Source organism: Eutrigla gurnardus, assembly GCF_963514095.1.
Source record: "Eutrigla gurnardus genome assembly, chromosome: 2".
NCBI lineage: Eukaryota > Metazoa > Chordata > Actinopteri > Perciformes > Triglidae > Eutrigla > Eutrigla gurnardus.
The window spans coordinates 8,789,372-8,812,808 of NC_139916.1; the positions used below are offsets into that span (position 1 = coordinate 8,789,372).

The following is a 23,437-nucleotide window of genomic DNA, read 5'->3' on the forward strand; positions in this document are numbered from 1 at the left end:
ACACACACACACACACACACACACAGACACACACAGACACACACACACACACACACACACACACACACACACACACACACACACAGACACACACAGACACACACAGACACACACACACACACACACACACACACACACACACACACACACACACACACACACACACACACACACACACACACACACACACACACACACACACACACACAGATTGCAGTTATTGAACCCACTCTCTAAGCCCCTCCTCTCCTCCACTAGAGCTCCTGGCAAGCCGTCTGGTTGAGGCCCATAGTAAAGGGAACCGTTTCTGTGTGTGTGTGTGTGTGTGTGTGTGTCCTCGAGCCCCAGACAGGAAGGAAGAGAGTGGGCCCGGCAGCACAGCTCCAGAATTCCGGTTTTGTTTTTCTTCTTTTTCCATCAGTGCAGAGCACGAGCCGGGTCTTAAAGAAACAGTCATTAATATTTTTCCCCCTCTTAATGACACCACACTGTTCCCCGAGAACGCCACAATAGAGATCGGCTTGATTCATTACATCACTATGTAAACATATTAGTAGTTTGTTAAATGAAATCATCGAATGAATAGGTCTTTAAGATGAATCTGTGGAGAAAACACAGCGTGCGTCTAATCGTGGCTTCGGGCTCGTTCATTCATTGAGCTTCTAAAAATAAAAGTTCTGATCCAGCATCAATGGTCAGGTTATGTCATTTACTTGTGTGTGTGTGTGTGTGTGTGTGTGTGTGTGTGTGTGTGTGTGTGTGTGTGTGTGTGTGTGTGTGTGTGTGTGTGTGTGGGGGGGGGGGGGATGGCTGGGGCAGATGTATTTAGCTGCTACCACCATGTTTTTATAATAAACCATCACAAAAAAAAAAAAAAAAAACCTGGCAAAGAAACGCTTGAAAATGAGCAATGGATGTCAGCTCATGGCTTATGATCTTAACAGCTCTGCCGAGGACAATAAAAGACAGAAAAAAGTCATGATTTCTTGGGTAACTGCTTGGGCTTTGTGGACCAATCAGAGCAGGAAACAGTCTCTTTGAAAGTAACCCGGTGACATCATCGATTTGGCAACCATTATGAAAACAAACGCTCTTTCACTCGTTACACAAACAGAGCTCAGTGTTGCGAAAGAGCAAACCGGAATCTTTTTGTCAACTAATTTCAAGTCAGAGATAAGGGTGGAAAAGATTTATTAAGAAGGTTCAAGATAAGTTACTTCTAACGTATAAAAGGTTCGGACAAAGGATATAAAAAGGACGGAACAAGAAGCTTATCTTAGAAACGGCAGTCATTACAATCAGCCGTTGTACACTCAGAGTAGAAAATCAAAAGAGCATCAATCTAACTTAAACGGCCAATTCATTCCCAGTGTAAAACTTTCAAAATGTGAAACAAATATATAGTTTCACTTGGAAAAAAAAGGCAATATGAGTTCCTTAAAAGGTAGGAATGGGTGGCATCAAAACGTGCTTCTACTACAACATGGAAGTACCTGTGAACAGCAAACGTAGTGAATAATATCTAATGGTTCCTTTTTAAATGACTCTCAGTAAAAGTGAGATTAGCAACTAGAGATGCAAGACTGCAGTTGCAGAGAACACGTATACGCATGAATTGTTTCACAACGTCTTCCACCTCTTTTGCTCTGCAGACTTTTCACCTGCATACAACCAAAGCCTGCTTGAATGTGAACGGTCGGTTCTACTCGGACCACAAACGGAAAAAACCCGGAACGCTTCTGATCCCAAAGTCTTGCCCCGTGTTCCACATGTGAATGCAGAACCCGTTCATCGAGATCACAGCGCAACTGAAACAATAACGGTGCCTCGTGGACATGAAGGTTGTGTATCCTGTTTACAGAGCATTTCACACTGATGCCATGCTACGTGAGCCTACACACGCACGCACACGCACACACACACACACACACACACACACACACACACACACACACACACACACACACACACACACACACACACACACACACACACACACACACACACGTAGTACAGAGGCGAGTGCAAAAGTCTCTTGCAAGTGTCTCCACTTTGTACACACACAGACACACACAGACACACACAGACACACACACACACACACAGACACACACAGACACACACAGACACACACAGACACACACACACACACACACACACACACACACACACACACACACACACACACACACACACACACACACACACACACAGTGACTAGTAGCAGCAGGTCCTTCGTCAGCAGAAAAGGGACTGCGCTCTCAGCACTCTTTGTCGAAGAGCAACTTCTCTAATATTCAACTCCTTCACTTCTGATATCTCTTCACAAAATAACCAGACACGGTACAAGCAGCGGTGAGGCTCAACGTGCATTTGCATTCCAGTCAGGAAACCGGTTCGGCGCCGCGTCGTTCATCAGTGTGATCCGACCACAGTGAGAGCGAGTGCTGTACGCGTGTTTGGTTAATGGCCGTGTTGGTGCGACCCCGTTTCCCTCCACGGCTCAACCTCTCTCTCCCGCTCGCTGGTGGCGTCATCTTTAGGCCTCCCTTTGTCTCCGGAGATGTAGACTGATCTCCATCTGGTTCTCCAAACACTCCTTGAGCTTGTCCTCTGTCAGCGTCAGCCGCTGCTCCAAGATCGAAACCGTCTGGATGGAGGCAACAAGAGGAGAGGAGCAAGACAAAGGAAAGAAAAAAGGGGGGGAAAAGGAAGGAGATGGATAAGAGAGAAAGAGCATGTTAGAGAGGGCTGTATAGCATCAGCCTGACAGTAATGACTATATAATGGTTGTGTTTGTGTGTGTGAAAGAGGCAGTTGTGTGTGTGTGTGCGTGAGACAGATGTTGTGCGTGCAAGACAATCCAGCTGATTATCGTAGCGAGATCTGCTGCCTGAGCCGAAAACACCAGAGTTTCTGTGTCTGGCACGCACTCTCTCTTGTTCTCCCTCTCATTCAGTTGCATAAACACTCGAACGCACACAGAGAACACAAGAAGGTCGCTATCCGGAACGGGACGGGTATGTGTGGGCAGTGAGATCACAGCCGACGTACTTTTCCTCTCAGCGTCCTCCAACAGTGACAGTATTTGTTGTGCATTTGTGCCATCGGAGCCTGTTTACCAGAGGAGCCCCCAGGTGGAATTTCACCATCTGAATGAAGCGATTACAGAGGATAGGGCTGGCTTTTCTAGGTTTTTCTTTTATCTGAGCTTCAGACGAAGCATCAAGGGCAATAACTTAATCAGCCCTTTATCATCTAAAGCAAATTAACGTAGAGGATTCAAGGCAAGACTTTCTAACAAAACCAGGAGAACTGAGCAAAGTACTGCTATTTTTAATTCTTTAGTGGCTGCAAGTTAGTTCACTTAATTGCTTAACAGGTTTGGGTGAATATATATATATATATTTCTAATGTGTTTGACGAATATTAAGCCAGTAAGTAAATGTAAAAATAAAAGCTGAAAAGTGTTTCAGGATGAGCTAATTGAGGTAAAAAAAAAAAAGAAAAAAAAAAAAAAAGAAACCTTCTATTAATCAAACTTCAAATCACTACTTCTGTCCACTGATTTTTATTTTTAAACAACTTTAATGTTTTAAAGTGGGGATAGATAAGTCAGGAAATAATATTGCTCAAATTATTGTACTTTTACTCCCTACAACTATCTCGACAACAGGCTCGTTTCCTTTAGTTTTAATGCATTTCGGGGGGATTATCAATTATTTTTTACTTATTAATATGACGCCAGATTCAGTGAGCCTTGCAAGGAAACAGCCCGTATTAATGTCCTTCATAGTGATACTTTATACTTTGAATATGTGTCAGAGCCTGTACTTTTTTACTTGAGTACAGAAGTTGAATCTGTAGTTTTATTTTTACCAGAGCCTTTTTAACACAAGTATCTGTACTTCTACGTGAGTATCGAGAGTCTGTACTTTTCACACCTCTGGAACGTTGCCAGTGACAGACGAGGGTCTCTAGACGTCAACATATCTTGAACTTTAATCTCATGTCCCTCCTTGTTCCAGTATGTCATTTTGAAATTGCTAGAAAGCAGGGAATAGATGAGCCATTTATCAAAAATATAACCAGCTGTGTGTGAGACAGACATGAAAACACAACCCAATCTAGTTTACTGCAGGAGTGGTCGGCTGTCACAAACTTTTCAGCTTGTTTTATTGAGAAATAACTTGATGCCGGGTTAGTTCATTAGATCTATGCAGGGGGAAAGTCAGAACTATGATACAATAAGCAGGGTCTAAATCATAGGATTTTGATGTCACGATTTCTCCTGATCTATTATTTCATTTCTGCTCCAGGACCGTCTTTCTTTCACCAATATTTAATGGTCAGATGCAATCAGGGCATTCGTCGACACATTGCAATTGGACTGGACTAAAAACTACCTGATTAGTTTGTTATTTCTGCAGCTTTGTCCTCCATTCACAGACCAACGTGACTGACAGATGTGTCATGTCGGCTCCACACGTTTATTAAGATGTTTAATAGAAAGCTGAGTCTCTAGCCTCTGTTCCGCTAGCTTCTGTAAGGAAATACAACCTCTTATTGAGCATTTCTTTCATCTGTTTCTGAAAAAAAAATGAAGCATGACTTTCCATAGTATTAGAAATCAAAACCTTCACGATACAAAAATATTAAAATAATAATGAGAGAATAGTGGCTCCATTTACAAACCACCTTATCAAAACAGACGAAGAAGCAAGACACACTGCACTGTTGTGACTGTTGCATCTTTGGTTTTATATATTATTAGAAATGTAAAAAGTGTTTCAATTAGATATTTTCATGAATCTTTATGAAGTTGTGGTTTAAATATTCACAACATGGTTTTCAAAACCAAGACACCATATGCAGCATGTTTCTAGTGATCCAGCTGCATTTGGTAATTGGCCTTTCAAGGTCCTGCATTGACCTCACGGTGCCACATAAATAAACACACACACACACACACACACACACACACAAACCCATGAACGATCAAACGCGTAATGATGGAGGAATCGACAAAGATTGTTAAATCCCTGAGATAATCTCATACTCAGCACAAACCTAATGAGTTCAACAGTGCGTGGGCGAGTGGTGTTTTCTTTTGGGTCATCAAACTAGATAACATCTCCTGCTATTTCATGCATCATGAGAGAGAAAGGGCTTGTATTTCCTCCTTCTTTCCTCCTCTCTGCCTGTCTCCGTTTCTAGATCAATACCAGCCTGTTTATCTTACCAACCCGATATGGCTACCCAGTCCTCACCCTGGCCAGCTATCATGGGTGTTTGTGTGTGTGTGTGTGTGTGTGTGTGTGTGTAACTCTGCACGTGTCCCCAGGCAGCAGCAACATTATACAGGCATATAGTTTTCATCTGGAGTAGAAACCAAATCTTTATGCTCCTAAAAATAGAGCAAGCTGTTTTTCTTTTCTCTCCAGAACACATTATACCCTCCATCGCCCCGAGCATGACTGGCCTCTGTTACAAAGTCTCATAGCTTTGGTATGACCCACGCTACAATAGTCTGAAAGTCAAAGAAAGACGAAGCCGGCGCTGGTGAAAGGTGTCAAAGTCAGCTCCTTACAGTGGGGCAGGCCTTTTTTTCACGTTGCATCATTAGAAAGCAAAAGCAGCGCGTGCGTACGTTCAGTATATATCGTCGTGGCGTAGCATCGAAGTGCTAACAATAGTTAATGATGTGCTAACGTACTCTGCTAATGATAGCTCCCTGGGTTTTTTAAGTACAGATGTCACATTTTAGAGACTGGGTAATGAGTATCACTATGTGCCCCAGGCACAACGTGGAACCATGACTCGCTCGCAATCCACAAAACCAGCCTGGAAATGCCCCAAAAATCTTAAACGCTTGCATCAGAGTCTATGGAGCGGAGCCAGACAGTTGGTCGGAGCTGGCTGATGCTGTACTATGATTGGACAGTCTGTGGTCAATTATGAACGTGCCAACAGCCTCGAATGTTGATCTGACAGAACAAAAAAAGGGAACGATAACGTTCCTATTTCGGTTTCCAGGCTGTTGGGAGCATGGGAGGGGGTACTTTATTGTGCCTCCAGGCCAGAAGTTGATGCTCACTTCAGTGAGCTGCAGCATTTATTCACACAATCTCCAACGCTATACATTTACAACCATTTGACAGCTTTACTGCTAATTTCTCCTCTGCCTCAATCGTTAACAGCTGTCTGCTCTGAGCGCATCCTCCGTCACTCTCTCGCCTAAACAGAACGTATGCATCAAACTATGTCAACCTACAAATACAGAATTTGAAACATACATTTATACAGAAAAAACCCAAAACTTTTTGATTATTTAGAGCTGCCCCTAAATTTGCCCAATTAGGCCAAATGAGCCACATCACAGAGTTCACAAAATCTTCTCATCTACTGACTAATAGTCCATTGAGGAAAAGAGGGCGCCACTGCTCTCGGATTGGTAAATGAAATTGAGAGCGAGAGAGCAATTCTTCATTCAAGATTCCTCATAATTAAAAGTATGAGTGTGAAGGAAGGGGATAAGTGTGGGTACTGCAGGCGTAGCGGGAGAGGATACATAAGAGCAATGAATTATCAAACAGGGGAGAGGAAAAAAGAAAGGGGATGGGGGGGGGGGGGGGGGGCAGACAAGTGAAAAGCAGCTAACACAGCAAACTGTGGCTTTGGAGGCTTCAGTCTAACGTTGAATAATTCATCATCTTCCCTCTATCCCCTCTCCTTGACTATTAGAGTTACAAAGAGCTGTAATAGTGAAAAATAAAGCTGGGGAAAAGACGTATAAAAGGAGCAAGTATAAAGTGCAGAAATAAATAATGTCGCTTTGTCAGCCTAATCTTCAAGGGATGGAGGGGGGGGGGGGGGGGGGGATTTAAATCTCCGTGTTAGCCAAAGTTGTACAGAAATTACAACAAGAGTGTCAGCTTATTTCTGCTCGGAGCTTGTTGTGAATTATAAAACAGTGTGAGTGCACTTTGGAGGTAAACAACCCTGATTCTGTCTGGGAAATACATTTAACATGCCTCGTATGCATCGTCTGGGTTTCAGGGAAATGGCAGCCTCATCAGTTGCACTTTGCATTGTGAACTAAATCAAGCACACTGCCAAATATTTCAATCTATATTAAACAAATCTGACTTTTGGTTTGAGGGGAGATATTTTTATGGCTTGTGTTGTTGGTAGCGACGTCTCTCGCCAACCTCTCCCACTTTGCCTCCTTGCTGCCAGATTTCAGTCTGTTGTACGATTCCTATTTTCCTATTTAACTAGCAGTTGTCTGAACCACACTGTGTTTTGTGAAACTCACTGTAAACAACCTCTCACCAACAGGCCATCTATAAAACAGCAGGTGAGGCCACCAACCCGCCAGTGTTAACACCTGCTTGGGTTAAAAAGCGCATCGAAGCCCGTCCCAGCTGTGCTACTTCCTGCATTTTTACTGAATTTTATGCAGGCTTTGAGCTTCTCCTGTTTCTCGTCCCATTCAAACCCTATAGGTATAATTAAAGGTGCACAAATTACATTTACATTTTAATGTAACTCACCAAAACAAATTGTGTGTGTGTGTGTGTGTGTCGTTGAGGTCCGACAAATGTATCAAATCTCTTTCCTCGTGAAACATTTGCAAATATAATTGTTAAGTTTCCTGTTTAAATCAGTGTTTATGGGTTCAGTCAGTCTTCTTCTTGGTGCATTACTAGCACCTGAAGAACAGTGGGATCATATGAAGCCATTAGCAGAACTGTGAAACGCATTATTCCGAGTGCATGTGAGAAACTAAATGTGGACATGTCCCATACTGGATTGAAAAGACTGAAAGCCGCGGGGAAAAAACAATGTTTTTTTTCAATGGCAGCCTTAAGATGGTCAGATAGGTGACCAGAATTGTGCGATTATACAATATAAAGACAACTCCATAGAAACCGCTGTATGTGATTTACATAATCTATCTTCCTTAATGGAAAAAAAGAATGAAACCGAACATTCAAAGAGCAGAAGGATACAACCAGATGCAGACGATCCATCTGGTTTCAGGGTACAAGTGGGCTTGAAAGGAAGAGGTTGGCACCAACCCCCCCCTCCCCCCCTAGCTGCCTGGCTGCCGTGGGCCAATATGTAATGCAACCACATGGTGGACTGCAGCTTGAAAGCAGAAAGAAGAAAGAAAAAAAATAAATCCAGAAACACAAACATACAATAAGTGTTCCCTCATCTCAGCGTTACCATAAAGCGTTTACACTTAATATCAGTGAGTGGGGAAGAGTGCTGCCACCACTCATATGAATGATGCATTTCCCCTCAGGGCACGTTCACAACCTCCAGACACACACACACACACACACACACACACACACACACACACACACACACACACACACACACACACACACACACACACACACACACACACACACACACACACACACACACACACACACACACACACACACACACACACACAGCTCTCTCATTCACCTCTCTTCTCTCTCTCTCTCTCTATTATAGAAAAAATTAGAATATGAACCTTATAAATTCTGTCTCAAATTTATGGAAAGTTTATCCACACATCCTCAAATCGATACAACATGTGTTGTTGACATTTTATTATTAAAAAGGGTCCTATATGTGTTTTTCATCAACCTTAAACTAAATACTTAACAGAAAATATGCAGCGACTTTAGAATGATGATAAACGCATTTGGATCTGCATAAGAAGTAAAAGTTTAATGGAATCACACAGGAATGCGTTGAGCTTAAACTAAATGGGTGAGTCTTCCCAGTATCTGACATCCACAGCTGCACACGTTTCACAATCAACAGGAATTATGGTTTCTAGTCATCTCTAGAAAGTGATATTTAAATGGTATATTTAATGGTAACACTGAGTGGAAAGCAGCAAAGTAAAAACATCAGATAGGTGTTAGGAACCCTTTGCAATGAGGTGAGTGACATTTCTAAACAATTGAATAAAACGTCTAATAATCTAGGAGATGAGATTGTACCGCTGCAAACATTTTATAACCGATGCGTCTCGATTTCTTTCAAAACTTGCATCGACTAGCAGCTGCTCTACCGATGCACTCGCATCTTGGATCGTGTTCATGTATTGATACGAATCGGTTAATCCTCCCATCTCTAAAACACACACGACATCAAATATGACATAAATTGACACATAGCAGACGTGGGACCGACTGCCCTTCTGCTTCGGTTCGAGGATCTATTTTTAGTCCTGCGTCTCCGGTTTGGTCCGGCTTCGTTAGGATAGTTTTTCTGTCCTCACTTTGTGTATTTAGGATAAGTTCATTTGCTAAGTCAAATATATCTGCATAGTACACATGTCTCATACTTGTAATTGATTGTACAATAATTATTATTATTACAATAATGATTGACAATAACTAGAGCAACCTATGGGCCTCATTACGCTCTGTTATTGGTGTCCCCACAAATTAGTGCAAGTAATGATTGTGCAAATGTTTGTCTCAGTGCAATTTAGTGTTACAGATAGCAGTTAGCTGGCGCTCTGCGATACTGTGTATGTATGCATGGTTGAGGGACAGATCACCCATATTAAAAGTGCAGATAATAACATTGCTGTTTTTCCTCCATAGCCCAGAGGTGAATGGAATTTCATTTGTGGTGCATACAGCATCAACATTACATGCCCAAAATATAATAGCAGCATAGCTTTTTGCCCCAGGTAACCTTCTGTAGAGGACGGGTGCTGATGAAATACTGAGATATAACGGCGTACTCCGACACATACACATGTGTACACGTAGAGTGTCTAATGCAGTGTCAAAAAGAAGGGAAGGTTGCTCTTTTTTTACATCTATTTTTGTGTCTGTTTTGCTGAAACCATCTCTGGCCTGCAGGTTGAAAAGTAAAAGGAAGCTTTTGTTCTGAACAGTGTGAGTGGGTGGCACAGCCAAAGCACACTGCATGCTGTTTGTCACGAGAGATTAACTAGATCTTCTGCTTACCTGAGTGAGAATATCCAGTTGACCTATGATGTGTTCCAGGGTGCCGGCTAGACCGGGGGGGACCCCTCCTTCTGAGACCTGGGACTGTGCTTGAACCTGGGCCGACTGCGGCGGTAAACCTCGGCTCTGTGTCTGGTGGGTGGAAGAAGAGCTGGTGCTCAGGTGCCTGTAGGTGTGGGAACGAGTCGCTCTGCTGGGGCTGCCACTGTGACTGCCGCTCTGAGCGTGGGCAGCAGTGTGGGAGTCCTGTCCGTTAAAATGCTCCGATGGTTCTGAAGCCTAAAAGCAGAGAGGAAGGAGGGTGAAGAAGAGTAGTTTAAACTCAGATGGCCTCTGATGTGCTTCACATAACGTACTTTGGTGGAGTGAGTATAAACTATGAAAAAGAATAAAGCGGAAACAATGAAACAGGAATGTAATTTGCTCAACTCCCAGACCACAACACTTTTAAAATTGCTTCCTTATAACTTTACATACGGAAAATAAAATTACGGCTCTGCTCTTTTTCAAAAAGACGGAACAAAGCACTTAATTAGATCACTGATGAATCACAGGCTGAGTTTCTGAACAGCCATCGTATCAGCAACTGCATGTAAAAGTAGTAATATTACATCTAGTCTTGCTCAAACCATATATATATATATATATATATATATATATATATATATATATATATATATATATATATATATATATATATATATATATATATTCAGAACTGTCTCAGACTTTCTTTTTACGATGTCAATACATCAAGCATGGTGGTGAATCAAACGTTTTTCTGACGACAATGATGGTTATCATGCAGTTATGGGCAAATGTTGGCCCGTACTACTGTATATACTTTGAATTTGTTCCATGTTGAAAATCTGTCATGTTGTCTTCCTGATTTTTCATGTTGTCTGATGCCATTCAATCATAAACATATGAAACTGTATAAAAGAGGGCTGGTTTTTAATAGGTTTTTAACAGAGTTCATAGATGACATTTTGATTTTTCATCATGTTGCCGTTCCCCAATCGATGAATTGAGAATTGACAAATCATCACTTTTCTTATATTTCGCCACCGAATATAACAGCACAGTAAGAACACCGTGACATTTTAAACGCTGTCTTGTTTGACTCCATTTTCTTTCCAGAAAGGAGGCTTTTACAAAACTGCTTTCAGACGGCTCTGGAGTCAAAAGAAGGAAACTGTCAACTCTCTCTTTCTAACACAGAAGCACAAATTGCCAGTCAGTCTGTCTGCCTTGTGATTAATTCAATGAGACATAAACACATGGAGGCCAGTGACCACATCTCTCCATCACCATGTGTATGTGACTAAAAACCTGTGTGCACACATCTTTAAGCTTCTCCATATTTCTGTCCGTCTCCGCAGACCTCTGTCTGTGTGTGTGTGTGTGTGTGTGTCTGTCTGTGTGTGTGTGTGTGTGTGTGTGTGCGTGCATTTGTTCAAGACAACAACATCTCGTCACCGTCTCAGGGACAACAACTGTTTTACTCATCACCACGCAACAGGAAATGCATTCACACTTAGCTAAGCATGTTCAAGGCCGCCGTGTCATACTGTACCTTATAAATGAAGCCAGATGAGCGGAGCGGCCGTGGCTCTACACATTTGGCACAGACATTGGAAATACATAGTGCAACAGTGAAATGTGATTCCACTGCAGTCATGTACGTGGGCTATGCTATTGTTTTTTTTAGTGTAGAATTGGCCAAATCTGGTTGGATTTGGTTGGAAGGAGTTTAAATACATTTAGTAACATTAGTTTTCATCGTCTTCCTTCTGGATATCCAGGTGATGTGGTGGTTAGCCTGATCTGTAGTCCAAAGCTTCTACCTTTAAAGTTGCTTTAAGTTTTCATTTATTGACACCAATATTAGAAGACATGTTTTTTTTAAATGGCAAGGAACAAAAAAAGCTATTAAGATTAATTGGAAAAATACTAATTTGGTGTCTAATATATGTTTAGAATTCCCTTGGTTTTGTCCACAACTTATCTCACATTCTGCTGCAGCAAACTGCATAATCCTCTGGGTGTCCAGTTATGGCTGCATGCTCAAGGACCTCTGGTGGTTACGGTGACTCACGCTTTCGCAAAAACACCTTTTATTGCCCATTTTACACGGCCATGGACTGCCTGTCTGACTCCTCACTCGCTAGTGATAACACAGCTGAGTGAATCACCGATCCCCAGCCACTGCTCTGGGGCCAGAGACACAGTAGGGGGAAACAGTTTTCCCAGTTTGGACCGTGTGTTTCCCAGTTTCCCACCAGCTAAGGGACTCCCACACATATCTGACAGAAGCACAGTTAATCTGTGCCTTTTTATTGGACGTCAACATCACATTTACACACATATTGTGGAAATAATAGACTTGAAGACTAAATTAACGTGTCAAGTCATGGTTATGCCTGTGAGACGGAGCGGAGACACTGCAGACATCTGAATAGATTTAAACTACAGCATATCTGTTATGTGAGACACACTTGTGGTCTAGACGGGGGGTAAGTGTTCATTCAATCATATAATACAGCTGTGGCTGTTGCAGACACACCTGGCGGAGGGCTGCACCCGACTGAATGCACCCTTTTGTTTTTCAATTTGAAATCAAATGAAATATATGTCTCTCTGCACATCGGGGATAAATCCTTCAAACACGTAGAAGCCCAGAGAGAGAGAGAGAGAGAGAGAGAGAGAGAGAGAGAGAGAGAGAGAGAGAGAGAGAGAGAGAGAGAGAGAGAGAGAGAGAAAATAGAGCATTCTGCTAAGCCTACAAGCTCCACCAAGACAGGATTAACTCTTGTTGAGACTACGACTTAAAGCTTTGTATTAAAACAGCTGCTTAAACACACACAAACACACACAAACACACACATGCTGGAAAGCTGATGTAGAAGTGCATACAGATTAGGCCTGGGCGGTATTACAGTATTACGGTATAGCACGGTATTTAGAAATCCCGACGGTATGATTTTCAATGCTGTCATACACACAGACGCTGGCTTTCTATGATGCTGTATTGATACAATGTGTTGTAGTGCACAGCACGAGCCACTAGAGGTCATCTCTTGTGGACTTGAAAAACGTAGGCTATAGTTTATAGTAGGGATGTCAGTTTTGCTTTCGAAAAATGTAAACATTAAATATTAAATATTTAAAACAGAACATTTTGAAATAACATTTTCCACTGCGTGCTTAACAATTAATTTGTTGCATAACATTTTTTTCTAGCTGGAATAATTTGCAATAGACCAAGAAAATGGTTTATACAGTATACCTTTAATTTATCGTATTACATACCATGCTTTGCAATGTGACTTGTGTACATAACGATGCCGATGCTAACACAACTTATTGTTCTGCGAACTCAACACGTCCTGTACTGCCGTGGCCTTACGTGGAGCCAGGGAAAAACCCTGATACAAGTGACAAGTGTACACACACACACACATGCGTGCATGCAAACACAGCACACACAGTAACCACCCTCCTTAATGAATCACCTGGAGTGGAAAAACCAACAGTGGAAAATTTCCTGAGGCCCAAATTAAACTCTTAGTCTCACACAGCGAGGCATCACTACACTTTGCAAGCTGCACACACAATTATTCATCTCCACACACACACTCAACTGTGTAAAACTTTCTTCTCACTTGCTGGTTCTTCAATCAATTTTAGTTATATTTGGGCGAAAAAGGGCCAAAACAACAGTGGATGTTAAATAAATGCACCTTAAAGACACCTGATGAAGACATTTAAGATGATCTTTGCTGGGGACGCAAATACTTGAAAAATGAATGTTCAATTCTCACAATACAGAGCCAACAGGGTGATGCACTGATTGTTATGCTTTGGTATGATTTGTATAGGCCGGTGTGAAAGCTGTCGATCGAACCCTGCTGTGGATGAACAAGCCAACAGAGACTGGTGGCGTGAAGGCAATCATAGGGTTTTATGGTCGCAGATGCGTGATTATAGCATGATTTGAAAAGCTAAACCACTAATAGTTTAATCTGCTGATCGTGGGTGCTGATGGGGTAGGATGACAATCTGCAAAATTGTCCAATCAACTTGTCTATATAACTTAACGTTTATTCCACTGGATCGTTTGTAGGAAGTCAGTGTAACAGTGTGCAACAATAAATCATTTCTTCCCTTGGTCCGGACCAAATGAACCCAACTACAGGTGTGAAAGCTCCCTGAAAGTCCAGGCTTACCCTTTTGTGAAAGCAAGCATCTGCCAAATCTCCCTGGATCCATTACCACACCAGGGACACTGTTGTATATCTGACCTTGTACAACACGATGCATTCAGCTGGGTTTCACGTGTGAACGACGGCGGTGACTGCAGTGGTAACAGTAAGAGTTTCCAGTTGAGAAAGAGCTCAAGTCGTCATTGTTAAACACAGGTGTATAACATTAATCATGACAAAGGTTTCATGTACTTGCACCAGTGTCAGAGCTCTGGTTTTATGCATACCGGCACATCCAGTGTTAATTGAGAATCTGGAACACTATTATAGGACTTTTTCCAACGCTGACTTAATGCGAAGCACTGAAGCGTGATGTTACTGAACTTGTGAAAATGATGAGTGATTAATCACTTTTATATAGAAATTGTAATTCCAAAGAGCAGTGCTTTATTTTAATTTCACATCATCTAAAATGTCTTAACCTGAATCAAGTTGAAGTTGTATTTATTTAATCTAATATTTGACAACTTTCTGTGGTAAATTTAATGAATGTAAATTGTGTGAGTTGGTTAAAATAGCTTTTGGCAATTGTCCCGTTCCCTTTTCATAGAAGACAATTTAACATGTCACAGCAAGAAAAGCACAGGTGTAAATAATCAAATTAACTAGAGACCATCCTGCTATGGGATGTGCCGTTCACCGCTCACTAACCCCCCTACTTCTGGAGCCCCTTGCTCGGACCACACCCGTCTGGTCCACTGGCTGGACTTTCATGCATTTTGCTAGAAAGCACAGCTCGACTTGTTCCTCCTTGCACAGCATACAGAAGCGCTGCTCTTTGGGGAACCTTGATTTTTTTTGTATTTTCCTGACTCGATGGCCATGTTGAGCTCACTTAGTCTACACTTAATTAAGGTAGTTCTCTGTTTAGCGTGGCCACATAGTCTTCTGTTCTCATACGGCCTTTTTAGGGCCAGATAGCACTTTGCTTGGTGCTTTTGTTTGTGCGTTCCAATTAGCGATGTCATTTGGTTTGCGGTGCGATATAATTTTGTTGACTCTAATGGATTTGGCGTCAGACTGGCCCTGAGAGAGAACGCGGTTAGAAAGTGAACTAAAGGGACTCTTTATTGCTCAACATTGCAGGGTTTTCTGGTGATAAGAGTGTGCTTTTTTGTTGTTGTTGTTGTTTTTTATTATTATTATTATTAGATGAAGCCAATATTTGATTACTCTTTTTGGGATTTTGATATGTAATCATCATCAGCATCACCATGACAACCCATGATTGCTGCTGGCCGCCGCATCTCGAACCTTCACTAAGACTAGAACATTTGCACATGTCGCTCCTTTCCACAGCAGCCACGTTGACATGTAACGCAAACCGTGATTATGCCGAGCACGTTCTCATCTCGTTGAATACTATGTGGACCACAAATACAGGCCTGTAATTTAATGTACACAAAGTGTCAATCAGGAGCATCCAAGTAAATACGCGGGGGCTTCTCCACTGTAGCATCATTGGAGACATTTTTAATGCTGCACACACTCCTGAAGGAAGAAGACCGATACTGTAAGTAACAACAATATGGACCCAGGCATATAACGTGTGTTGACAGCTGTCCCTATTAAAGGATAATGTCTATGTTTTACTCTAAATTCATGTCAATCATCCAGGTCCGCCCTTTCCTTTATATTACTCTGGGGTAACACAGCTGGCGATAATAGATCTCACTGTTTTGCCACAGAAGAAGCCGTATTCAGCCATACATTACTGTACTCCACAGATCTATATATTCTAAAGGAAAGGCCATCAATAATACTTGCTTTCCGAGTCTTAATTGCAACTAAACATTAAAATAGTAAATAAACAATATTCTCAAGGTGAAGCTGGAGGGTGGGTGTGTACATAATATAACCATAAGATGGAGGAAAACCGTTTCTTTGACTGCTCAGTTAATTACAGTGGAGCAATCATTTCAGGACAAACTGCTTGTGACGCTTTTTTGATGAATGAAGCCGCGATGTGACTCAGCTGTGACTTATGCTTCTGGCCTCGGCTGTAGCTTACAGACTCGACAAGGGAGGGCGTTTCTCCCTAAACTACTCAGTCAGCTAGTCACTTTTCAAAGTCTCTCTCTGACTGCTTCCCCTACTAGTTTATATTCAACCCCTTTCTCTTCCTGCTATTCTTTTGTCTGTCTCTTTCTTCACATCTCTCCTGATCCCCACCTGTTTTTCCATCTCCATCCCTGTAACGAGGACAAACAGGTGTCTGTAAATGGCTCTCACATTTGTATTATTCCCATGCCTCGGCTCGGCATCTCGGTCTGCCTCTTTTTGTCTCCACTGCGCTCGTGTCGGCTGGCTCGCTCACGTGCTCGCCCCTGTTTTTCCCACTTGCTACCTTTCTCCCTCCCTCTCGCTGATGTTCTCTCGCTCCACTAGACCATTAGGCTCTCTTTAACTCCATTGCTATCTTGTCTTCAACACTCCCTTGTCACACACCCTGCCTTTTCGCTCAATTCCCTGCTGTCAAATGCCTTCGACTCCTACTGTCAGAACAATACCACCTGTCTCCCCGTACCGGTACCTTAAAAATGAACACACAGAACCAGAAACTGCGAGTCTTCAGTGCAATGCTCCGAGGTCTTAAATAAATCCTCATAGATTGTTTCACTGCTTGTTGAGCCGCCGGTAAAGTTTGGTCTGTTCTAGCAACAATTACAGCTGCCCATTAGCTCCTGTGAATGAATAAAATAATGCTGAAGGAGATTAGAAGTTCATACAGCTACTGCAGTCTCAGAACCCCCTCCCCGCTCTCCAATCCACATCCTGAAGCTGAGCGGTGTGTGTGTGCGTGTTGCGCTGTGAAAGGGAAGCCTGCTGTGAGTGTGCAGCTCGTCTGCCTGCACACGTGAGAGGGAGAAAGACCCAGATGTGAAGCTAGAGACATGAATGGGGGAGGGAGGGAGGGGGGGGGGGGGGGTTGAGGAGGGGATGGATGGAGGGATTAGGGTGGATGTGATCAGAGAGAGCTGATCTGCCTGTCAGCAACGGTTGGCACGTGCACACACACACAACACACACACGAACACAAACACACACACACACACACACACCAAAACAGTGGCACAGAGATTTGCTCAGCTGCCGTGAGCACAGAGGCAGCCTGACTGAGCCACACATACTCTCAATGTTTAGGTGGAGAGACCTCATTTAAAAGACGGCTTAATGCCTTTAACAAATAGGCCTACATGTTCCTGGTATGGAGCCCAGCGCGGGAAAATTGTCATGGGGCTTCGCATCCAAGTACATTAAAAGATCAGCGTATCAAATTAGCTATTTCTGAAATCCCCGTGGATGTGATTCTGAGAGGGCAGCAGCCATGGGTGGCCTTTGCCTCCGTATGAATAAACGCAGCATTACTGTCTCATTAGTCAATTTCTTCCTGGCGAAATGAATAAAAGCCAAAAGGCCGCCGTGTGTAATACTGGATGTTTGGCATAGCAAGCAGGGATAGTTTTCACACCTCGATCACATTATTCAAGCACAGACTAGTGGGCTTAAGTCCCGGACGCTTTCCAAACCAGCTTCTAGGTGTCAGCCGACAATATACTCAGAGGTTCATTCATTTAGAGTCTTTTTAAAAGCTTAACCTGTGATTTTCTTTTTAATATTATACGCTTAACATTTATCCACTGTACTGGCTAGATTAAAAACATATATATATATATTTATTTTGCAAGCACACAAATACAACTTAGTCACAGTTGCCAAAAACCTTGAAGGAGCTTGAGGTGTTCAATGCTGTTCTGGACAAACGGGAACATATTTTTGAATGGAGAAGATACACTAATTATGTGAACCTAGCTAAAACTAATGCAGTCTAATACAACAGTACTACATTAAATCCTGCCACTGTGAAGCTTATATTGCTGCTGTTTGTTTTGGAAGGTTTAATTGTAATGATGTAATCATATATTAATTAGGAGATGCCATGTAACATAAACTCCTCTCTGAATAATGCAATACAGTTCAGCAGCACCACAAACTACACCACCAAAAAAATGATCATACTATTGTTTTTAATTAATACCTTTCAAACAATTACCTTAAGGTATGATTTATTGCACAACTGTTGTGATAAGAGTGCATGAGGTTTAGCTACGCAGCAACTAAGTGTAAAATAAGGTGCACAACTTGTTGCTCAGTGCTTGACTGAGTTCATGTCCTACAAAACTTCTATCAGTTTAGTTTTAATCAGCTTCCTTAAACACACGCTGGTTATTTACACTTCTTTTAATTAGTTTGCTGTCTGACTTTTGGTCGTATGAGTTGCAGCACTACTTTCATGGCAACATGCAGAACAAACATTCTTTTCTGCTTCTCTGAAAATAAATGAATTGAAAACAGCACATTAGCCACTTCTCCTGCTTTACAGTTATACCTGAATGATACGATGATTTGTTAATATATTGCATTTATATTGCAATTGGTATTCAATATGTGTGGGCTTCTTATACATTTTTCTCTACTATACACAAGCAATACATCATTCTATAATATGAACACAGAGCATTGGATATAGTCAGAATATAGACTGCTCCTGTGCTGGGCCTACATGTTATGATGAAACGAGATTAATTGATTATCCTACTTCACACACTGGTGGTCGAGTCGTCAGGCATGCATTTGTCAGCTGTTCCTGATCCTTTGCTCCATATCGTAGCATTAATAAAACCAAACAATTGCAGCTTTTTGCGTGATTTGAAAATTGCGTTCTATTCGAGTACCTCTCTGGGTTTTATACACTTTCCGAGGGAAAGGGAATTGAACAAATGTAGGCGAGCTGATGACATTTTTCTCCTCTCTGCTTCCTCTGAGGCAACACGTGTCTGAGAATTGCGGCAGTTTACGAGAGATGAAAGGGCCTGGATTAATAATAAATTATGAATTGATAAATAATACATGAAAAGGAAAAAATCTAGGAAGCGGGCACTTCCAGGTGCAGCTACTACCATGAATTTAACCGCAACAACTGGCAGATGTCAACACATATAGGCGGATGAAAGAAATGTGATTGCCGGGAAACGACGCCGGTTAATGAGGTTAATGTGTGTTTGATGGCGTGCAACACTCTTAACTGTAAATAAAGAGTATTAGAGCATTAAGTGAATAGTGCTCGTATTTAATTATTTGCTATCACAGACATTAATTAGTGCAGTGTCAAATGCCAAGTATGTATTATTATTGATTACATTTATTTTTTTATGGCTTGACGTTCCAATTAAAGCTGAGTGATCCCAGTGGATATGAACACTGCCACCAGAAGCTGCCATGGTAACGGCAACATCATCAGTAACATGTTGACAGCAGTCAACAAAAGCCCAAAAAACGAAAAGGTCAAACTCAACCGGGACCGTTTCTGACAGGTTACCTCTCGTTCAGTCAAATCTAATATGCAGCCAACCTAATCATTACAACATGAATCCCTTTAGTGATGCATGGGGATTTGGATTGATTTGTTTCTACATTATGTACTTTATAGCTCTGTGTTCCCATGCAAATGCTCTGCATGGACTTCATCCACATTCAAAATCTCTTCAGGCATTAATGAGACCAACTTTCCGGTCCAAGTTGTCTATCAAGATTATGTCATCATGTAATGCTAGTAACTGTGCGTATATGCATAATTTAAAAAAAAACAAACATGTCAGTGTATGTTTTCTTTAGAAGATATAGCGCCAACGCAAACACTTAAACCATTTTGCACTTTGATCTCAATCAACCAAAGTAAGTAAGTAAAGTGCTGAAGCCTCAGAAAAGCTGTATTTGAAACACATTTTCCAATGAAAGGGTTCAGTGGGGTTTTTACAAGAATAGTGGTTCTCAGAAGAAGAGAATATGTTTTGAACGTTGCATTAATCATCTCTCTCCGCATGATCCAACTGCCCATTTTCTAATCACCCTTGGAGGCACGTCTGTAATAACAGCTGTCGAGTGGAAAAGCTATTAAAATCAATTTACAATCCTGTATCACAGCAGCAAGAGAGACGAGCACAGTCAGAAGGGGAAGGAGGAAAAGAGCCCCAAAGGGTCCATGGCTGGCGTTCAGAAAAAAGGTGTTTAAAGGACATTAATCTATGACTCCAACATCTTGTTTGTTTGTTTCCTAAATCTTTTGTAATGCACTTTCAATTTGAGGGCGTTGTAAGTAGTGTTCCATACGATTGTATTGTATCCATATTAATCAGCATAACACAGAATCTCTTCTCTCCATTGTTATCGGTCTGTTTGCCAAATTGTCAGGATTTTAAGATCACATTATTGCCCTAACTAACCACTTTTCATAATGCTAAATATGGCTGTTAGCCGTTATAAATATAAATAGATTAGGTCGCACCTAATTAGGAGACAGGAAGTGTCTACCCTTTCATACTATTGGCACAGCTTGCAAAGTGTCATCTTCTGTTATAGAGCATCTTTGGTGGCTCTTTACTTCCAGCAGTGATCAAAGCAAAGATAGGGAAGATGGTTGTGTATGTGTGAGTGTGTGAGTGAGTGAGTGAGTGAGTGAGTGAGTGAGTGAGTGAGTGAGTGAGTGAGTGAGTGAGTGAGTGAGTGAGTGAGTGAGTGAGTGGACCTTGGCTGTGCCCTTGTTGATGTAAGTAACACTGTAGCAGTCAAAGGGGTTGAAATCCAAACCAATGCCAGCCAATGACACCCTGCCCCCTGTGTGTGTGTGTGTGTGTGTGTGTGTGTGTGTGTGTGTGTGTGTGTGTGTGTGTGTGTGTGTGTGTGTGACATCTGACAAGGTCTTTTAATATTTAAACATCGCTAACAGCACTACTCACTTTCTGTTTATCTTGAGGTTAAAATCTCTTAGAATAACAACAACAACAACAACAATAATGTGCTGTTACTGTATGATATGTACATTAGTCCACAGGTTTCATGAAATGTTATATATAATACACTTTCTTCTTGGACAGATTTACACCGCAGTCACAAAGGAAGTGGTGGACTCTGGATTGGATTATTGTTGTGAAAATGGAGGCAAAGTTGCCACAAAATAAGCTTTAGTGTCTGGAAGTCTGAATAGGTTTTATAAGATAACAGACTTTGGCATTTATTGACTAATATTATTGTCCAGGTCTCTTAGTTGTCAAATTAAATAAAAACAGCATGAATCAGGATAGTGGAGTGTAGAGGTCGACCGATATAGTAGTACAAACTGAATAACTGTTGAACTGAAAGTAATAATACCTCAGTCAAAGTTATAATACCTACATGAACAAATCTAGCTTAATGAGCACTAAATTCAAAGTATTATATGCCTAAATAAAGCCAGCTCCACACACCGTTTCTCTCTCTCCCCACAGCACTGTTGTGTGTTCTGCTCCATTATTAAATGCCACTCTTGGAAAACATTAATGGCTGTACATATTCCAGGGCACGAAAGATCCAAAATTGTGCAATTTCCTTTTCATGAATGGATAGTAACAGCGCTGGATAAAGTGAATGATGTCTTCCTCCTTGTCTGCCTGTCTTGTATCATGGTGTATTTTAAATAACAGCATTAAAATGTGATATATAAAGACAATCAAATGAGATTGAATAAATACAATTACAAGTGCATTAAGTTACCACATGGGTTTTATATTTTCATAAAAATCTTTCCTTTTAGTTGGTCAGTGTCTCATTTCAGCACCAAGACACAATAACTGCAGTAATAACAGTATAAACTATCTTACTTCATTTCTTCTTACTGCTGTTTTCAATTTTGATCATTTGTCATCATTTCTAAAAGGCACCTGCGTTGTAGTAAAATATCTCATAAACTGAGCAAAGATTAATATTTAATTCATTTCATGTGGTCAGAAAGATGGAAAACGCTTGCTCCATATCAAAGTGTAGTTGTGGGAATAAGTAGGTGTTTCTTTCCATGCATGTAAGGTATGAATGTAGCTCCAGGCCACACCAGACTTCAAAGGGAAGGATATGTAGGGAAGAAAAAAGCCAGTTGCACTGGCAGCATGAAAGACTGTGGATGTGCATGTATTTTTTCATGTTTATTTTTTGAGCCACTCACGACCTTTGCATGTAAATGTGTGTGCACTTATTTCAGTCTTTTACATCATTTTGAAGTCTTTCATGAGCTTGAGCAACCCTCAGGAAGACAATTCTATTTTAGCTGCATGACTAGCAAAGCTCTCATATTATGGAAATCATTACCATGTTGTTATTGGGCTTGAAATCAGAAAGTTCTAGATGATCATAAAGCTAATAGTTAATAGTTAATTCAGAACGCTGCTGCTCGACTCCTCACTAAGACCAAAAAAGTGGATCATATTACTCCGGTTCTCAGATCTTTACACTGGCTTCCTCTCTGTCAAATATTTCAAAATACAACTGCTGGTTTACAAAGCACTGAATGGTTACGGCAACCATCCAGACCTCTCAGATGGTCTGGGACAGGTCTGCTCTGTGTCCCCAGAGTCAGAAACAGACATGGAGAGACAGTCATCAGTTTTTACACACCACACATCTGGAACAAGCTTCCAGAAAGCTGCAGGTCTGCTTCGAATCTCAGCTCTTTTTTCTGTTTGCCGCTGCCTTTCACTTAATAGTAATCTATGAAATTCTTATACTGCACTGTAATTTCTTTTCCTTGATATTCTTGTTTTTATTTATTTGTTTTTTTTTTATTTAAAAATTAAAAATTACATTTTATTGGCTTGTTTTAATGATTTTTTTCTCCAATGCTTTTAATGTTTTATGTAAAGCACTTTGAATTGCCATGTTGCTGAAAGGTGCTATACAAATAAAATTGCCTTGTCTACTAAACCTTGAAAGTTGAAGTCAAGCTAGCTGAAAATCTGACGATGTAGAGACAACCTGATAAGGTCTATAAGGACCATAGAAATGTGTGAATGTAAGAGTGTTAGGAAACGGAAAGGATATGCGCTATGTGTTGAGGATAAAACATAATTGCATAAAATACTGCATCAAAGTGGATGATCAAAGTAGATTTGCTGTCAGTTTGCTGTGGGTGCAGCTGTCTGAACTTACCTGGCTGCGGAGCAGAGACGGACGCGAGCGGGAAGTAGTTGTTTTTTGCAGCCTGACACCATCGCTGCCTTCAGCACTTTCAAAGTTACTCTTCCACACCATTACCTGTAAAGTGAATAGAAATCATTGCTTATTCCCCAACAATACACAAAGTTAAAT

At 41.3% G+C, this 23,437-nt stretch overlaps 1 protein-coding gene across 1 annotated transcript in view; it reads right to left on the bottom strand.

Moving 5' to 3' along the window:
* Positions 1 to 922: 922 nt before the first annotated feature.
* poc1a (POC1 centriolar protein A) overlaps positions 923 to 23,437 on the bottom strand; it is a 33,387-nt gene continuing 10,872 nt past the window's right edge. Inside the window, exons 9-11 of the mRNA XM_084035165.1 lie at positions 23,279 to 23,383; positions 9,999 to 10,277; positions 923 to 2,650 (exon numbers count right to left, since the gene is read on the bottom strand). Of these exons, the coding sequence (XP_083891291.1) occupies positions 2,540 to 2,650; positions 9,999 to 10,277; positions 23,279 to 23,383 (495 nt within the window). The 3' untranslated portion in view covers positions 923 to 2,539. The remainder of the gene's footprint in view (positions 2,651 to 9,998; positions 10,278 to 23,278; positions 23,384 to 23,437) is intronic.